At 32.1% G+C, this 15,840-nt stretch overlaps 1 protein-coding gene across 5 annotated transcripts in view; it reads right to left on the reverse strand.

Moving 5' to 3' along the window:
* Window positions 1-15,840, reverse strand: part of LOC134540747 (serine-enriched protein) — a 98,345-nt gene that overhangs the window by 28,182 nt on the left and 54,323 nt on the right. For 4 of the 5 annotated variants that reach the window (XM_063383647.1, XM_063383645.1, XM_063383648.1 and 1 more), the window contains exon 4: window positions 728-845. In XM_063383647.1, coding sequence (XP_063239717.1) covers window positions 728-845 — 118 coding nt within the window. The remainder of the gene's footprint in view (window positions 1-727; window positions 846-15,840) is intronic. The other variant, XM_063383644.1, reaches the window with a different exon arrangement.

Below are 15,840 nucleotides of genomic sequence, written 5' to 3' on the forward strand. Positions count from 1 at the left end.
TAAATTATGGTCATCTGATCAAATAGCTCAATACTTAAGGCGCCCGCCTCGTCAGGGGTGTATGCGTGTCAGCGAGGCGGGATGATAAGCGCGACGCTCGCCGGTGCTTCTAGCGCGGTGTCTCCTCTGGACTGGCGCGCAGTCTTCTCGTCGTCACAGGATAACTGTGAGATCTGAGCGGTGACCGTAACATTATATGGCCGAGAAATGAAGATAAAGGTGTAATGCAAGTCCCTCAAATGCTTTCAAGAATCTGTACCGGTTGTTTTACGCCTAAATATTACTCTGAAAACATGCGTTTTAGCCATTTTAACTCTTATAAAAATACAGTTTAAAAACTCAATCCGAAATAAAAAGTACATTTCGGCCCCAAGCGAACTCTTAAATGCTTTTCGTAAGCAGACCCCACCCGGATATCTCGAGTTAGTTTTAAAATCGGGTTGTTTTTCCTGAAGCTCTGCGCACCGTGTGTGTGCCCGGGCGGGCGGGGTTTTTAACGTAGCTGCTCCGGCAACGAATTCTGCGTAGGATTCACGTCCGTAAAGTCAGTTTAAAACCTAATTTGCGTATATTTTTCAGCTCGGTATCATTTTAAAAGAATACAACTTTAAATTTTGTGTCCGAGTTTCGTATTATAAGTGTATGTGGAAAATGAGTTCGCCCACCACCAAGGTCAGGCGTCACCCGTCTCCGGGCGAGTAGAAGGAAAGACTCGCTCGGAACTCACCCAGCAAGGTCCTGGGTTGCAGCGTGACGCAACCCGTGTGTATGTACTCTATGAGCTGTCGGAAGACGTCCGGCTCGAACTCCTCTATGATCAGCGTGTGGTGCTGGTTGGATTGCGGCTGCGAAACAACACAGCCGGACATTACCACTCCCGCCGTACAGCGCTACATCACTAACAGCAAGTCTTTCTAAATAAAAAAAATAAAAAAAAAAATCTGCCGCTATACAGGCTAAGCCTGAATTCGACAGGAACAAAAAAATATTTTCGGTTGCAGGTTAATTACGACGAAATAAGTTGAAAACAACATCTATGCAACTTATTAATGTTCGCAGACTTTAACGGTCATTGTCTGAAGTGTAGCTTGGCTTCTGGGTTGTAGCCGCGTCCTCGGCTAATAATTCACCGACGTTTCGGTCGACGTTGCAGTCGCCATCATCAGGGAGCGGTTACCTACTCTGGTAGGGAACAGGTAACTGCTCCCTGATCATAGCGACTGCAATGTCGACCGAAACATGGGTGAATTATTCGCCAAGGACTCTAGTAGGTAACTGCTCCCTGATGATGGCGACTGCAATGTCGACCGAAACGTCGGCGAATTATTCGCCAAGGACGCGGCTACAACCCAGAAGCCAAGCTACTTCAACTACACGACTTGTGGTAGAAGAGTGCATTTCAATACCGGTAAATTTGTATCTTTGAAATTGGAACTGAATAATTTTTTTTTATTTTCTTAAAATGATAACGAAAGTATTTCTGATGGAACGCAGAGCGTCTTTATTATGTTTTATTTAAAAAAGTTCTACAGCCACTTCAAAACTTGTCGCTGTCGTAAAATTATTTATTTAGATATTTGGGTAAAACACCTTTGTTTTACACATATTTATGTGGCGTGTTATTATTACAAATTATTTCTATGAAATTTTTTTTTGTCAGCGAAACAATTTGCGATGGTTGTGGAACTTCGTTCGGTTAAACATAATTCAGATGACATTTTTTTTTCAACTTGAAAACGTTTTCTATTATTATTAACACAGACATTGTTCAGCACTGATTTCAGAGACGCATGCCAGCCTTGGAAAGTAATTTAGACCATAAGTCATATGGATGTTTTCAACGTATTTTGTCGTAATGTACCAGCAGCAGAAGTTGGTAGCTTGAATTTAGATTCATATTGTTTGTATTCAACTCCAAAACAAACGAACCTAAGTTATAATTGGCAACTTTAAGGATAGTGAAAAAAAAACAGTCATTTAGTGATTTAATTTTCAACCAATCTTTATTGGCGTGTGACGGGATAGAAGATACTTGAGATTAAAAAAAGAGTACAAATGGGGAATTTTTTCAACAGCTTAAAATACATTTAAAAAAATTAACTGGAGCAACGTTTCTCTGGCTCAACTAAGTTTTTGAACTCAGGACCTTTATAAACACCGCTTAAAGCTTTAAAACTTTTTTTTAAAAATAAATTACGATTATACCGATTATATTGAAACGTAGTTTGAAGACATAATCTGCAATAAAACCAAAATGGCTGAGTTTATGTTTATATATTCATTAGATTCTAAGATTACATATATAATTTTTAAAATTTTTTGCAAGGATCTGAAGCACTGACATGTGTCTTAAAAATTAATTGGCAATACTTTTTTTACTGCCATTTCATAGCATTTCTTGGCAAATTGCATACTTATCAAATGGTTGGAAAAACCTTTTTTCTCGCAATCATGAGAAGAACTTAGGGATACGATGTTTATTACAAGCCCCTGGCTAGAGAAAATTATGGTGTGCTACTTTCCTAAATATTTTAAAGTAAAAACGTATAGTGAAGTATACCACGTTAGGATGAATATAAAGAAAACTAAGTAGGCTTACATGAAAAAAAATTTCTCAACTTATGGATTTTAAAGTTTCCATTTAGTAACATTGGTGAGATTCTTTTTCTTTGGTGATTTTTCGATATCGTTGCATTCAAAAATTGTAAATGATCAAAGGTTTGCAATATAAATTTAATATATTATATTTTTAATGACTATGACATTGATTGAAATACAGGCCCAAATCAAGTTCAAAAAAGAATTTCTCTATTGCAGGCAATTAAGAGAATACTGTACACTCCATTAATTAAAATTATTAAAAATATATAGAAACTGCATAAAGTACTTTTTAGCCAATAGTAAAACGTAAAAAAAAATATTTTCTGCACTTAAAGTAATAAAACATTGGATTGGCCCCAAATACTTGCTTTGCCATTAATATAGTACAAACCTTAGAGTAATAAAATGCGGTGACGATCTTTATCCCAAAATAATGATAATATTATTGCTAGAAACTATAATTATGTCTAAATCTTTTTCAAACATGCCTTTAAAAATTTTTACGAAGAGAACACACTAAAAAAAGTTGTACTAATATTGTAAAGATTTTACAATGATGTAAACTGTAGCCAGATTTTTTATCAATGTTAAGAACTATATATTAATAATAATTGTTGCCAGTTCATTACCTTCATGGTTAAAAAAACTAAGAAGAAGAAAATTGCTAAGAGAGATGTCAGCATTGGCTTGTTTTAATTGTTTGTATAAAGCACTAACATATTATTTTGGCTTTTTGAACTGGCATATGAAATTTCTATTGACTTACAAGATACAGTTTAAATCCTTCGAGTGATTGATTTAAGATGCCTTTAGTATTAATAAAGAGTGAATGATGATAGATCTGTATTATGCTTATAATTTAAACCAACTTTGTCATTCATCACCTTTAAAACGAAATTAATGCAATATGGTCAGTAAACGAGAGGTTTCTCAATATTAATATGACTTTGAATTTGACGTATACAACTTTACCTGACAAAAGTTGTTCAGAATTTACTGTGTAAAGATATTTTAACAGCGGTATCATTACCCAAAATGATTATCAAATAAATTAACAATAAAATTATACTAAGCTTTCTATTTAATTTAATTTAGTTGCATTCATTGGTTTATTTCGTTTGTGGTAATATGTGTGCTGATAAATGCAATTAAAGCCGATATGGCCAAACATGAATTTAAAACTTTATTTAATGTGTTATATTATAAATAACAAATAGGAACCCAAATAAAAAATAGTTTGAACCAATTATGTTTAACAACAGTTTTATCAGAGATATTAAAAAAAAAAATAAATACATGATCGTCAAATGCTAAAACAAACTACCTCTTTGCCAGTTAAAATGCATTTTATTCGTCAAAAACCTAAAAAAATAATCTTCTTCGGCACAAATGAACATAAAACGCTTAATGTGTGTGTCCATTGCTGTTACTCCTTTAGATCTACGAACACTAAAATGCGAAAATTGAAAAGAAGAAAAAAACATTATTGCAATATTACAAAGAGTACTGTAAAATAATACTTTAATAATTTTAAACATTAATGAATCACACAAAATTTTAACCTTATATATAAATTATCATTTAACTTATTCCAGAAATATTCTATGACAGTGTTTCAACTTATTTACATATACAATAAGCATAAAAAACTTTTAATAATTCTAAATAATATTTTAATATTAATGTATAGTCCATAAAATAACATACGTATAAATTGTACTATAAATAAAATGGAAGTGATAGAAAATAAACTGCTTTATTGAAACGTATCATAATAAAGAAACATTTGTGCGATAATGAAGATACCCACCAGGTAACTTTATTCCTTAAGAATGGGAAGAAACACGTACGTAACAAGTGAATCGTGATGGCAGAAAATAAACCTACACCGCATTGCGAAGTGATACAATTTTCAACCACAGCTACGACTCCATGTGCGTGCTACAACCCGTGCTGCGGTCGTAGCATCAGCTACGGCGTGCACAGCGCATGCGCAGTGAGAGACGCTACTTAACAGAACACACAAAACAACAAAAAAACAACACAAAAAGGTAAAGTGAAGCATGCATGCTGTTACCTACATTATCAACTGAAGTAACACGTAAGTCATTATATCAGGGGTAAAACAATTTTATTACTACAAATATGTACAAAATTAATTCATGTCTAAGAAAATAATATTCCACACAACATTTTTGGAAAATAAAATTTTACTTACCTACACTGAATTCCTACTTTAAATTGTAGTCAAAAATTATGAATTTTTCGTAATTTGGTAACACAATTGTGTTCTCAGTTTCCTGTAAAATCATTCTGAATATGGTTCGAAGTAAACTATTTACAATAATTATTTAAAAAACTAAAATAAAAGATTTCATTTCAATTTCAATAAAAAATATTTGGGTTTGGATGTAGCATAAATAAAATTAATTCTAACTAATCGTGGAGAATAAATATAAAAAAATCATTGTTTTTGAAAGTTATTTATTCTTTAATTACTTTCAACTTGGATAATTGTGCAAGTACAAACGTTAATGATCAACCATCTCACTATTTAAGAGCAACGATTGTTTTATTTCCTTTCTGATTTTTATTTTAACTAGGTAAAATAAACGTCCTTGGGTAGAAAAATAAAAAATAATATCATAAAACTACTTTCTTATGATTTTGTTATTGCTGTACATCGGGCATCTTCTTAGGTGTATGAGTTCCCGTGTTGTTTTGGGCTAAGACATTTTCTTAAAACAAGCTACTACACTGATGAAGTAGGTTAGTTATCAAGAGATAAGATTATAAATATTGCCGGTATTTTTTTTTACTTTTTCATAAACAATGATACATACCTAATTTAAAGCACGGTGACAAGGATATTCAAAACGAAATCACTATAAGGTCATTAGATTAATTATACACTTTACGACAAAATAACTTATGTATTAATATATATATTTTTGGGAATATTAAAGTAACCTGTGTAACAATCCATTGTTTCCTTCTTTGTGTTTTAAATGTAAGTTTTAACTTATTTGTTACTTAATACCGTCCTTCTTTACAAAATAATTAATTTTATTACATCTATTATTTTTTATGATACTGCATGCAATCATCAATCGTGTGTTACAAATATACAATTTTCGGAGTATTTGACACAGAAAATTACTAAAATAAATATACAGTATATCTATAAAAGGTCACAATTAAGGAGTAACTCAAACAGTTTTAGATAAGCGCATGCGCGTGTTTTGGTTTTGATGTTTTCTCGCTTGAAGCACCACCTACGCAAAATGGCGACTACTGAGCGTAAAGCGTTTTGTTTTCTGCAATTTGTTAAGAGCGGACCTGTAATTTCAGTTTTACGTGCGTTTCGTTTAATGTTTAATTGTGATCCCCAATGTGAAAATATCCGCAGATGGTAAAGGTAATTTCTAAATGACAGAGCTCTTTTTCGCTGGCCTCCACGTTCATCACGCCATGCGTATTTTTTTTTTCCTTTGGGGCTCTATAAAAGATCGTGTCTACGTTCCGCCGCTACCTAATGATTTGCCGGAGTTCAGACACAGGATTTATTGCTTCCATCACTCCGGACTTGTTAACCAAAGTGTGGGAAGAATTGGACTTTAGTTTGGATGTGTGCCGTACTACTAAAGGCGCACACATTGAACATTTGAAAGAAAAACAAGGTTAATTTACCTTCAAATTGACGTTTGATTGGTTTCAATAGTCTTAATTAAACTGTTATAATATACCACTGATACTAGGACATTATTTTAGGACACATGTATTTATAATATGCAAATTAATCGTCAAAAATGTTGGCAGGAATCCAAATAAACTATGGTTTTCACAAGAACTACATATAATTATACTATTCAGCTACGATACAAAAATATACATGTTTTTTTTCCGAAGAATATTTTAAATAAATAGTCTAGTTCATCTGACACCTTCTAGTTTAAATGAGAAGCCGCTGTATTACCAGAATATAAATTAAGTGCCTTAATGTTTATTATATAAGAAAGTTTTTACATTTAACCCATATAATAGGTAAGTATGGGACAAAAATATACATGAAATTTAACTTGTGAAATATTTAAAACTTTTGTTTACCTCACAGCCAACCAGTAAAGTTTTAGGCGGAAAATACTTAATAAAAGAGGCTGAATATATTAATTACACAATGATACTTTTCTATAAGTCCAAACAGGTAGTCTCATTGACCGACTCTCCTGTTTCACATATGAACATGTCCGATACATTAACAATGATAATTAGAGCTGTGACCATCCTTCATAATAAAAACTTTTATGATTTTTGTTTGCAGGTCAATTCGACTACATGCTGTATCTTTTAAAAGTAAATAGGAAAAAATGTAATGTTTATTTCAGTTTATGGTGACGCTCTGTTATCATCTTTGAATACTGTTGCCTCAAAACCGGCAAAGTCAATAGAAGATTGTTGCAGGAAAGTGAAAAAAAAAAAAAAAAACTTTTTTTATTTTTTTACTTTAATCATAGGATTTGTAGTTTAAAAAGGGCATGAAAATGAATATACAGTTCTTTCGTGAAAGTTTACTATGGAGGAGTTGTTTTTATATGCAAACTCACTGAAAAAGTGGCCAGGCCATATATCTCTTATTTTGTGTCAAGAACAAAATCATGCGAGGGGAAAAAAATTGAAAAATTTTAAATGCTAGGTTCTTCCTTCAAACTGAGTTATTTGTATTTCCAACTCGGCAAACTCTTCAAGTATGTGTGATATCAACTTGATAAGCTGCACTGACAGGTAAGCTAAATTTTTGCGTAAACATTAGTAGTTTGAAGGTGAAGTTAAGCATGAGCCAGTTGGCATGCTGTTATAAACTTTGGAATCTCGCAGTATTTTATGCGTTCTATCGCATAAGGCAGATTCCATAGTATGTTTATTTTGCACTTCTGACCTAGCAATGAAATAGTTTTGGCTCACAATTTACAGAAGTGTTAATTTGCAAGGATATATCTGTATACTTAGAGGAAGCGGAAGACGTAGATATTAGTATATTTTAGTTTAGGTGATTTCAACATCCGCTTATACATTTAAACTTCAATATTTTTTCCTTTCAGAAAGTAAAATTGCAAAAAAATTTTTTTTATAAAAGTATATTAACATGCAATGAAAATTACACACATATACAAGTGTATAAAAAAAGTCAACCAAGCACACATGATATATGTAATTCCTATTTATTTTACGTTTTCCTTAGCAGATGTAGAAAATATATCACATTTATTTGCGACAACTCCTATAAAACACAACTTTTAAGCAGAAATTACCAAGGTATCCAGAAAAAATTACATACCTAATTTTTCGACTTTTCTATGACTCTTCCAGGCATCTTCTTAAAATTATACTGACCAAAAATATGCCGTAATTTCACAGACAAATATTTGCGGTGCTTCCCAAAACTGTCTTACAATTAGTCAAAAAGTATTTCGGAACTTGTAATGAAGTGATACCTAACTCTGTTATTATTGTATCAAAATTACCATAACCTTTTAATAACGAGATATTTCTTAAACTAAACTCAGAGTCACTGTCACATACATAATTAAGTTTCGCGTGCCAAAAAATAATAAAATACAGCCTGAGTATTTGTCGAACTATTTCCTTTGAATTCCCTGACCTTACGAAAGTTGTGGCTACTATCCCCCTATTTTTCCGGAAATTCAAAATTTTCCTAAAAATTTCAAGTTACCTTTCTATCATGATACCAGGAACCCTGGTTTACAAAAAAATAAAAATAAAAATCCAGTCTTAAAAATAATTATGTGCCCATAAAGAGTTGTCTGTATTCCTTCAGGTTTGGACTGTAAATCTGAAAGGAAAAGACGTTCCCCTTATATGGTTCGCAAGACCGGGCACCAGGCAACTAATCAGAGGGCAGATCACAGCTGGCGGCAGAGAAGAAGCAGACAGGCACAAGCAAAGAGGAAGCCTAAGATGTACATCAAGTTCTGTCCCTGCCCGAACACGCCCGAATATTCACCTCCGGCCAACCTCGGGTTCATTTATATATATATATATTTTATATTTCTCTGTTTATTTTAATGTAGCTATACTAACCTAACTAACCGTCCATAGTGTTTTAAAGTGTTTTAATGTAGCTAACCGAACCGACCAATTTTGATATTTGAATTCATTTTTCCTGCGCAAAAATAAAACAAATCCCGAGGTTGGCCGAAGGTGAATATTCGGGCGTGTTCGGGCAGGGACAGAACTTGATGTACATCTAAGGCTTCTCCAAGCAAAGCAAGAGCTACACAGAAGAAAAAAAAATGTGTTCTGTACTTTCACAAAAGATTCGTTTGGAAACCAGTTTTCAAGAAATAGTGTGTATTACTACAAGTAAGATATTTTAAATTTGTACAATACATTACTATGGATATTTTTTTGCATATATGAATTAATTTTTTTGAGATGAAAGTGAGTATTTCTTACAAAAATTGGCGGCGCATTATCTTAAATTTTAACTCATGTTTCATTTAAGTATAATTATTCTAAACCATTGAAAAGTAAAAGGATTGTTAAATAATGGGACTTCAATTTTGTTTTTAATATCCAAATAAATGTGTGCAGTTAATGCTGGCAAGATAGTCAGGGAACGGTTGCCAATAACTTTACTGGAGGTACTGGGTCACCAAAAAGCATAAATGCCCTGGTAAGAATCCGAACCCAGTATTACTGCGAACACTATTTTTAGTAGCGATACAGATGTTTTCATGTAAATGTACAAATTCACAAATATCTGTTATTTTAAATGAAATAGTTCTGATCCATTAAAAAAAATCTAGTGTAAGAAGAGGTGGCCAAAAGAATAAAAAAGCGTCTTCGATCGGGTGTTACCTCTTGGATGGGGGCCAACTGTTGGGTAAACCCACCTCGCTGCACAGAAAAACAACAACCAACATAGGAGCAGCTGGCGCACACAGACACATAGAGAACAGAGGCAGACAACGCAGAGAATCCAACAGGTTTTTTTATGTGCAAGAAAAAAACATTTTATCCTTCACTGTATACATTTTTGGCATTAGCTATTTCTGTGGATTACATAAAACTAACTCCTTGGATCAGAAAGCCAAGCAAATTATATATGGAATTGCGAAATACATGTTGCATGTTCCAAAATAAATGTTATAAAAATATACATATTTACATTGTGAATTATTGAAAAAAATTAGGGTACAACTAGTTATTAAAATATTTTTTTTTGTAAACTTGTAACATAATTTTATTTTCCACTTAGGTGAGACAAATCGTTTATTTATAACAAATAGTATATCTGTGAATTATCTTAGTATCTGCAAGGCTTACTTTATGCAGTGAACATTCCGGGTTTAGTTATAAATTGAAAGAGATAAAAAAGTATTTTACAGTTTTTAAATGTTAGTTTTTATGTTATTTATATTGTCATATTTAAATCAACACTATATTTTCTATCCATCAGTATCAAAGCTTAAAAATATTATATATTATATGAAAAAAATTTTCAGCCAAAGCTACCTATCTTAGCTTACCATAAGGTTGCTATTATTTATTTCTTTTTGGTGAACATTTTTACATAAAACCTTCAAAGTTATTTTTTGGCATGGTGCCTTTATAAGGAGAGTTCAAAAAATCTTCAATAAAAATATTTATTAAAAAATGTAGCTTTATTTTAAAGGTTTATTTAAGAATATAAAATTGATACTGACAGTAGTAATACAGCATGTATATGTACAAGGTTTGTAAACATTTCTTCAATGTTAAAAGTCTTTTATGCATACTGCTGAATTGAACACTAGAAAAAAAAATGGTTTTAACTTTCTAAGAGCTTTCTTTCTCGGAAAACTAAATCAAATCTTACTTTATTTACTGTTGGATTCTCTTATAACATGGTTAAAAGCCAAAGTTGAATTTCAAGGTTGACAAAACATGTAATTTATACAGCAGCATATTTGCTACACAGGAAAGGAACATAAGAAGAAATGAGTTTCACAAAAGATTTCACAGTTAACACCAACGGTAGACACACCGTTAAACAAAAAAGTATGGTTTTTTAAAATTATATCTTAATTAACACAGGGTGTGGTGAACATCTCATAAAAATATGCATCAGCCGAAATATAACAGGGGTGTAGACGCAAGGTTTGTAATTCATGAAAATCCTACCTATCTGAAAAACTATTTATAATTAATTTTTTTCAGGAAACGTCGAGTCTCACGATGAATAAAACGTTAAACTTCTAATTATGTCGGTAGTTTTAAGTTATCCCGGGATTAAAATACTTAAAACATTTCAAGTTTAAAAATCGGGTCGACAGTTGCACTCTATACTGCTAGTATCTAACCGCGCACCTCTGTTCCAGCACACTGCCTCGCGCTACTCGCTCGTCCGCCGCGCATACAACACTCCGATGCTTCACTCCCCGATTCACACAAGTTCCACCGCTCGCCGCCCACTATCGCTCCCCAAGTCTCACTCACCCTCCACACTTCACTGTCATCCAGCCGAGTCTCTCTCTTTGTAAACCTGCCGTGTCCTGCCTCGTGAAGGTCTCTTAGCCCTCCAAAGTGTCACGTAATCAGAATCTCAGAACTTAACATTCGAAGCTCCAAGAACAATGGCGTCCTAGTTACGCCACAGAAAGGACCTCTGAAAAACGTGCCGAACCCTCGGCAGTTGCAGAGAATTCTCCTGGCTCAATAGGATAGCGCTGGGTAAGGGACAGGGCGTAGCGAGGTACTGCTGCTAATTGAATTAGGCATGTATCGGTAATGGATCCCCCCCTTGCAGGTTGAATCATGGACTGGCTGGCCAGCATCGTTGCAAGAGTCCTTTTAACATAATATTTAGAAAAAAAACTTTATTTAGTATAAAAATACCTGTTGCCAGAATACTGTTAAATTGTTTTAAAAATCTTACAAAGTATAGGAATTTGTGTAAACGAATAGCAGTTACGAGATAAATAATATTCACTTACTATTTATCCTTTTTGAAAACTTATCTCACTAAAAATTACATGCCATTCACTTTATATTTCAACATTATCATTGCGGTTTATAAGTAATTCATACCATTAATTTAGTTCAACGTATTATTATATTTAATTAATGGTCTGAAACCTTTGGTGGGAACTATATTGGTTAAACGTCCGACATATTTTGATTTTTAAAGTTTTCACCTGGCAAACTGCGCAGTGGTTACTCACTTGAAGTAATTGGAAAAAATATATATTTTCATAAAATTTGGAATTGGAAAATTACAAACAAAAAAAAAACATGGACAGGATAAATATTAAATGTTTGTTCCGCATCTTTAGAGTTCTAAAATTTTGTACAATTGCCTGTGTCATGAAACTTGTTCCAATAATTGATACAATTTTCTACGCATCATTCTGCAACCATTATTTCGTGTTTGCAAAAAGAAAATTATGTGTTTGCAAGTGTTCGTAAACAAACATCATATGATGACTTACAAGTTACAGTTATGAATTTGCTACCAATGGTACATTTCGATCCGTCAAATTTCAGACAAGTTCATGACACGGACCTTGGCATACATTTGTTTTCCCGTTGTTCAGAACCACCATGTTTTTAAACATTTTTCAAATAATTACAAATTTTGCTGGGATGACGATCTAATGTTCTGTTATTTAGGTTTAGGATTAAAATCAAAGCAATTCTATTAAAAATTAAAAAAACCTTAAACAAGGAAAAAATATATAGAGCCTACCTGTAATTTCTTATGCTAAAGCCTAAACTAAGAATACTTTCTACATGTTAAAATCCCACTAACAATATTCATACAATCATTTCTCTAAAATTCATAACTATTACTAATTTAATCACTGCTCTCAATGACCAGATGAAATTTATATTCTGTTTTTTTTTCACATTCCGACCTAAAATTAAACACTAACGATTTTATAATAACACTAACTGCAACTTTAAAATAACCTATTTACTCATTACTAAGCTAAGAAATAAAATTAAATATTAAAATTCAAACTTAATTAATGCATAGTTTATATAATTTAATAAGTCGAAGACTGGTCAGGTCACTAAAGTAGACACACGCTAAATAACGTCATGAAAAAAAAAGTTATTTTCTACGAATGTTAGAAGTCTCTCAAGCTTACCTGATGACACTTGAAACTGAGAGCTCATGTTCGCATGCAATGCTGATTTTTTTTTGTTTTATTACTTTTTTAAAGGCTATTTAAAAATTGTGACCTTCCTTGAAATTGTTCAGCCACAAATATTATTGACTGATCTTAACTTATGTTAGTGTAATATCATTAATGTAAGTATTCACACAAATGATAATAATTACAAAGAACTTCGCGACTTTTTACACCTTCTGAATAAAGCAAAGTGAAAATCGGTTTGAAAAATTTGTGGCAGAACAAAAATGCTAGGGTGGTATCGAAATAGCCATTAAAATAAATAAATAACGAATAAATGAAAAAAAAATTCCCAGTCGCATGTGAGATCGTCTTTTAAAGGTTTTCTATGTGTTCAAGTTCAAGGTGGTTTTAGAGCGAAATGTACAAACTAACGAAGATTAATAATATTTTTATTTTATTTTATAAATCAAACAAAATTTAGATTTTATGCTCATACCCTTTTTCGTCTTTTTTTTTTTTGGCTGGAAAATAATCTCACAGTAAGCCGTAGACTTTATTGTCTAGTTAAATGAAAACCATGCAAAATTATGAGTTTTTTCATAATTTAAAAAATACATATAGTATATTTGACTTCTGTGATAAAAAAAATATAAATTCAAATAATTCTATAATAAATCTTTTTCGATATCTTTTGTTTCATTATCTACAACGATGTTCAAGGGATAACAATAAAAAGACACATTGATTTGGCTACACAATATGAGACTATAGAATACTCACACAAAAAATTGAGGAAAATAGTCACGAGAGACATGTCCTAAGTTTTAAATTTCAATTGTGCAATGAGGTAACTTAAAACCAATTCGGCCGAGAAGGAAATAAGTAAAAATGGTGAAGGAAAAACAGTACTTTTGGAGTCACCACAAAAGTATCTGTGAGTATTCAAGAGCCAAAACATTTGTGTTATCACTAAGCTAAGTATTATGTTTTGGTCACATGCAATTTGAAAGGGCTACAAAACACCGGAACACAAAATGAAATACTTCAATAGTAGAAAAACCGTAACTTTCATCCTGAATAAAAATTAAGATCATGTAAATGCAATAATATAAAGTGGTTGATGTAGCCAAAAACTAAACGATTATGGTTGTAGGAGATGAACGAAATGGAATGCTCAAGGAATGCATTTCGTGGGGGGAAACAGGAGCACTCCGATAAAACTTCGTGGTCCACTGCTTTTTCCACTCTCGTTTACCACTTACAAAAAACATTTTACCTTTCTTAATCCTACCTGAAATATCAAATTCAAATGAACCTGCTACAAAGCAAGCGATTTAGTATTATGTGTTACGTAACGTATTTTTTTTTTAAATAGTAAGTATCAATTGTCTACGTATATTTCTGTCACTGTTATTTTTAAAAATATTATTTTAAAACGTAATGTGGTTGTTACTGTTCGTAAACAAACAATCATGTACATTATTATTATTTTTTAAAAGCCAGTTTGAAAATGAGTACTACTTATACTACATTTGAGAACGGTAAAATCTGAAACAAGTGACATGACAGACTATAATCTCTCAGCCATGATAGCAGATATATATATAAAGGGAGATAGATAGAGCGAAGGTAAATATTAGGTAAAGTTATACGTTAAGACACAAGGTAAAGGCATAAGGTGAAGGCTGGGTAACTTAATCGCTAAGGCTACGGGACTTAGTAAATCACTGTGGTCCCCGAACCACAAGGTCACTGGTAGACTTCCCATACATTTATATGGCATCCCGTGGTAAACACGATCAGACCCACGAATTTTACTTCATTAATTAACGGTACGCTCGATAAAATAGTTTTCTAAATTATTTTGCATCTATAATTTGGTATCTTTACCGATGGCTTAAATTTAATCTATAAAATAAGTGATGTTGATTGTTTTAAATTTTTTTCAACTCTTTAAGTTACATTTAAAGGTTTTGAAAAACTTGAATTTTTTGCTAACACTAAAAATTATATCATGAAATTATAACAAAATGTCGCATGTTACGGGTTTATGAACTAACATTCTGTATGTAGCCTTTAAAGTAAAATATTTTAATTTTATTTTACCACAACCAATAAAAAAACTAAGGTCTGTAGGCTTTTTCTTGGAAAGTACAGTTTTTAGTTACAAGTGTATGTTATATTTTAAATTAATATGTTTTTGACAAAAGCCACATAGACATGGTAAATTAAAAACTATATACCACACTATTACTTGAAACTTTTTAAACCTTTCATTCGAAATATTAAATAAGCTTTTAAGATTCTTAAATAACTCAAGACACTTTTGCAAAAATTTTAAATATATTTATCGTTTTACACTTATAATAATCTATTAAAAATCATAAATAAAATTTCAACTTACGTTTTTTGTGCAATAGCCAAATAATGCACCTCAGCACTGTATAACTAAAAACGTGTGGCGCTTAATTTAATTTGTCTTAAATTTTCTGACAGTAAAAACAATATAATATGTTATACATTTTCTATCACTTATTTTAGGTTATAGTCAATACGGAAATAAATATGTGAACTAAATAATAATAAACAATTTAAAATTAGTAATGGGGTGCTTCAGAAGCGCAGATATAAAGGATTCGCACGGGGGACCACTGAAATTTACAGGGGGGTGGGGGCAGGGTGTCCACAAGGAAAAAATATTTCGTACCAAATTAGGAGAGAAAAAAGTACTAGATTTGAAAAAAAAAAGTACTAATTTATAATTTACTATGGCTTTAACAATATAGGAAGTTATTATGGCATTGCAATGTTCGAACTTAAATAGGCTACCAAACACCACACACACATACATTACATAGTTTTTTTTTAAAAAATACGCTCAATAATAAAACATATGGGAGTTACTGTAATATTATTATATTGAAGAAAAGAAAGAAAAAAAGTACTATATCTGAGCGTAAATGTTCTAGACCACTAAAAAAATTTATAAAAAGTACTAGATCTAGTACGAAAGTACTAACTTTGGACACCCTGGGTTGAGGGGGGGGGGAGGCCGCGAGATATTTGCACGTGGGGTTAACCGACACGTCATCATATC

The sequence above is a fragment of the Bacillus rossius genome, chromosome 17, assembly GCF_032445375.1.
Source record: "Bacillus rossius redtenbacheri isolate Brsri chromosome 17, Brsri_v3, whole genome shotgun sequence".
Classification (NCBI taxonomy): Eukaryota; Metazoa; Arthropoda; class Insecta; order Phasmatodea; family Bacillidae; genus Bacillus; species Bacillus rossius.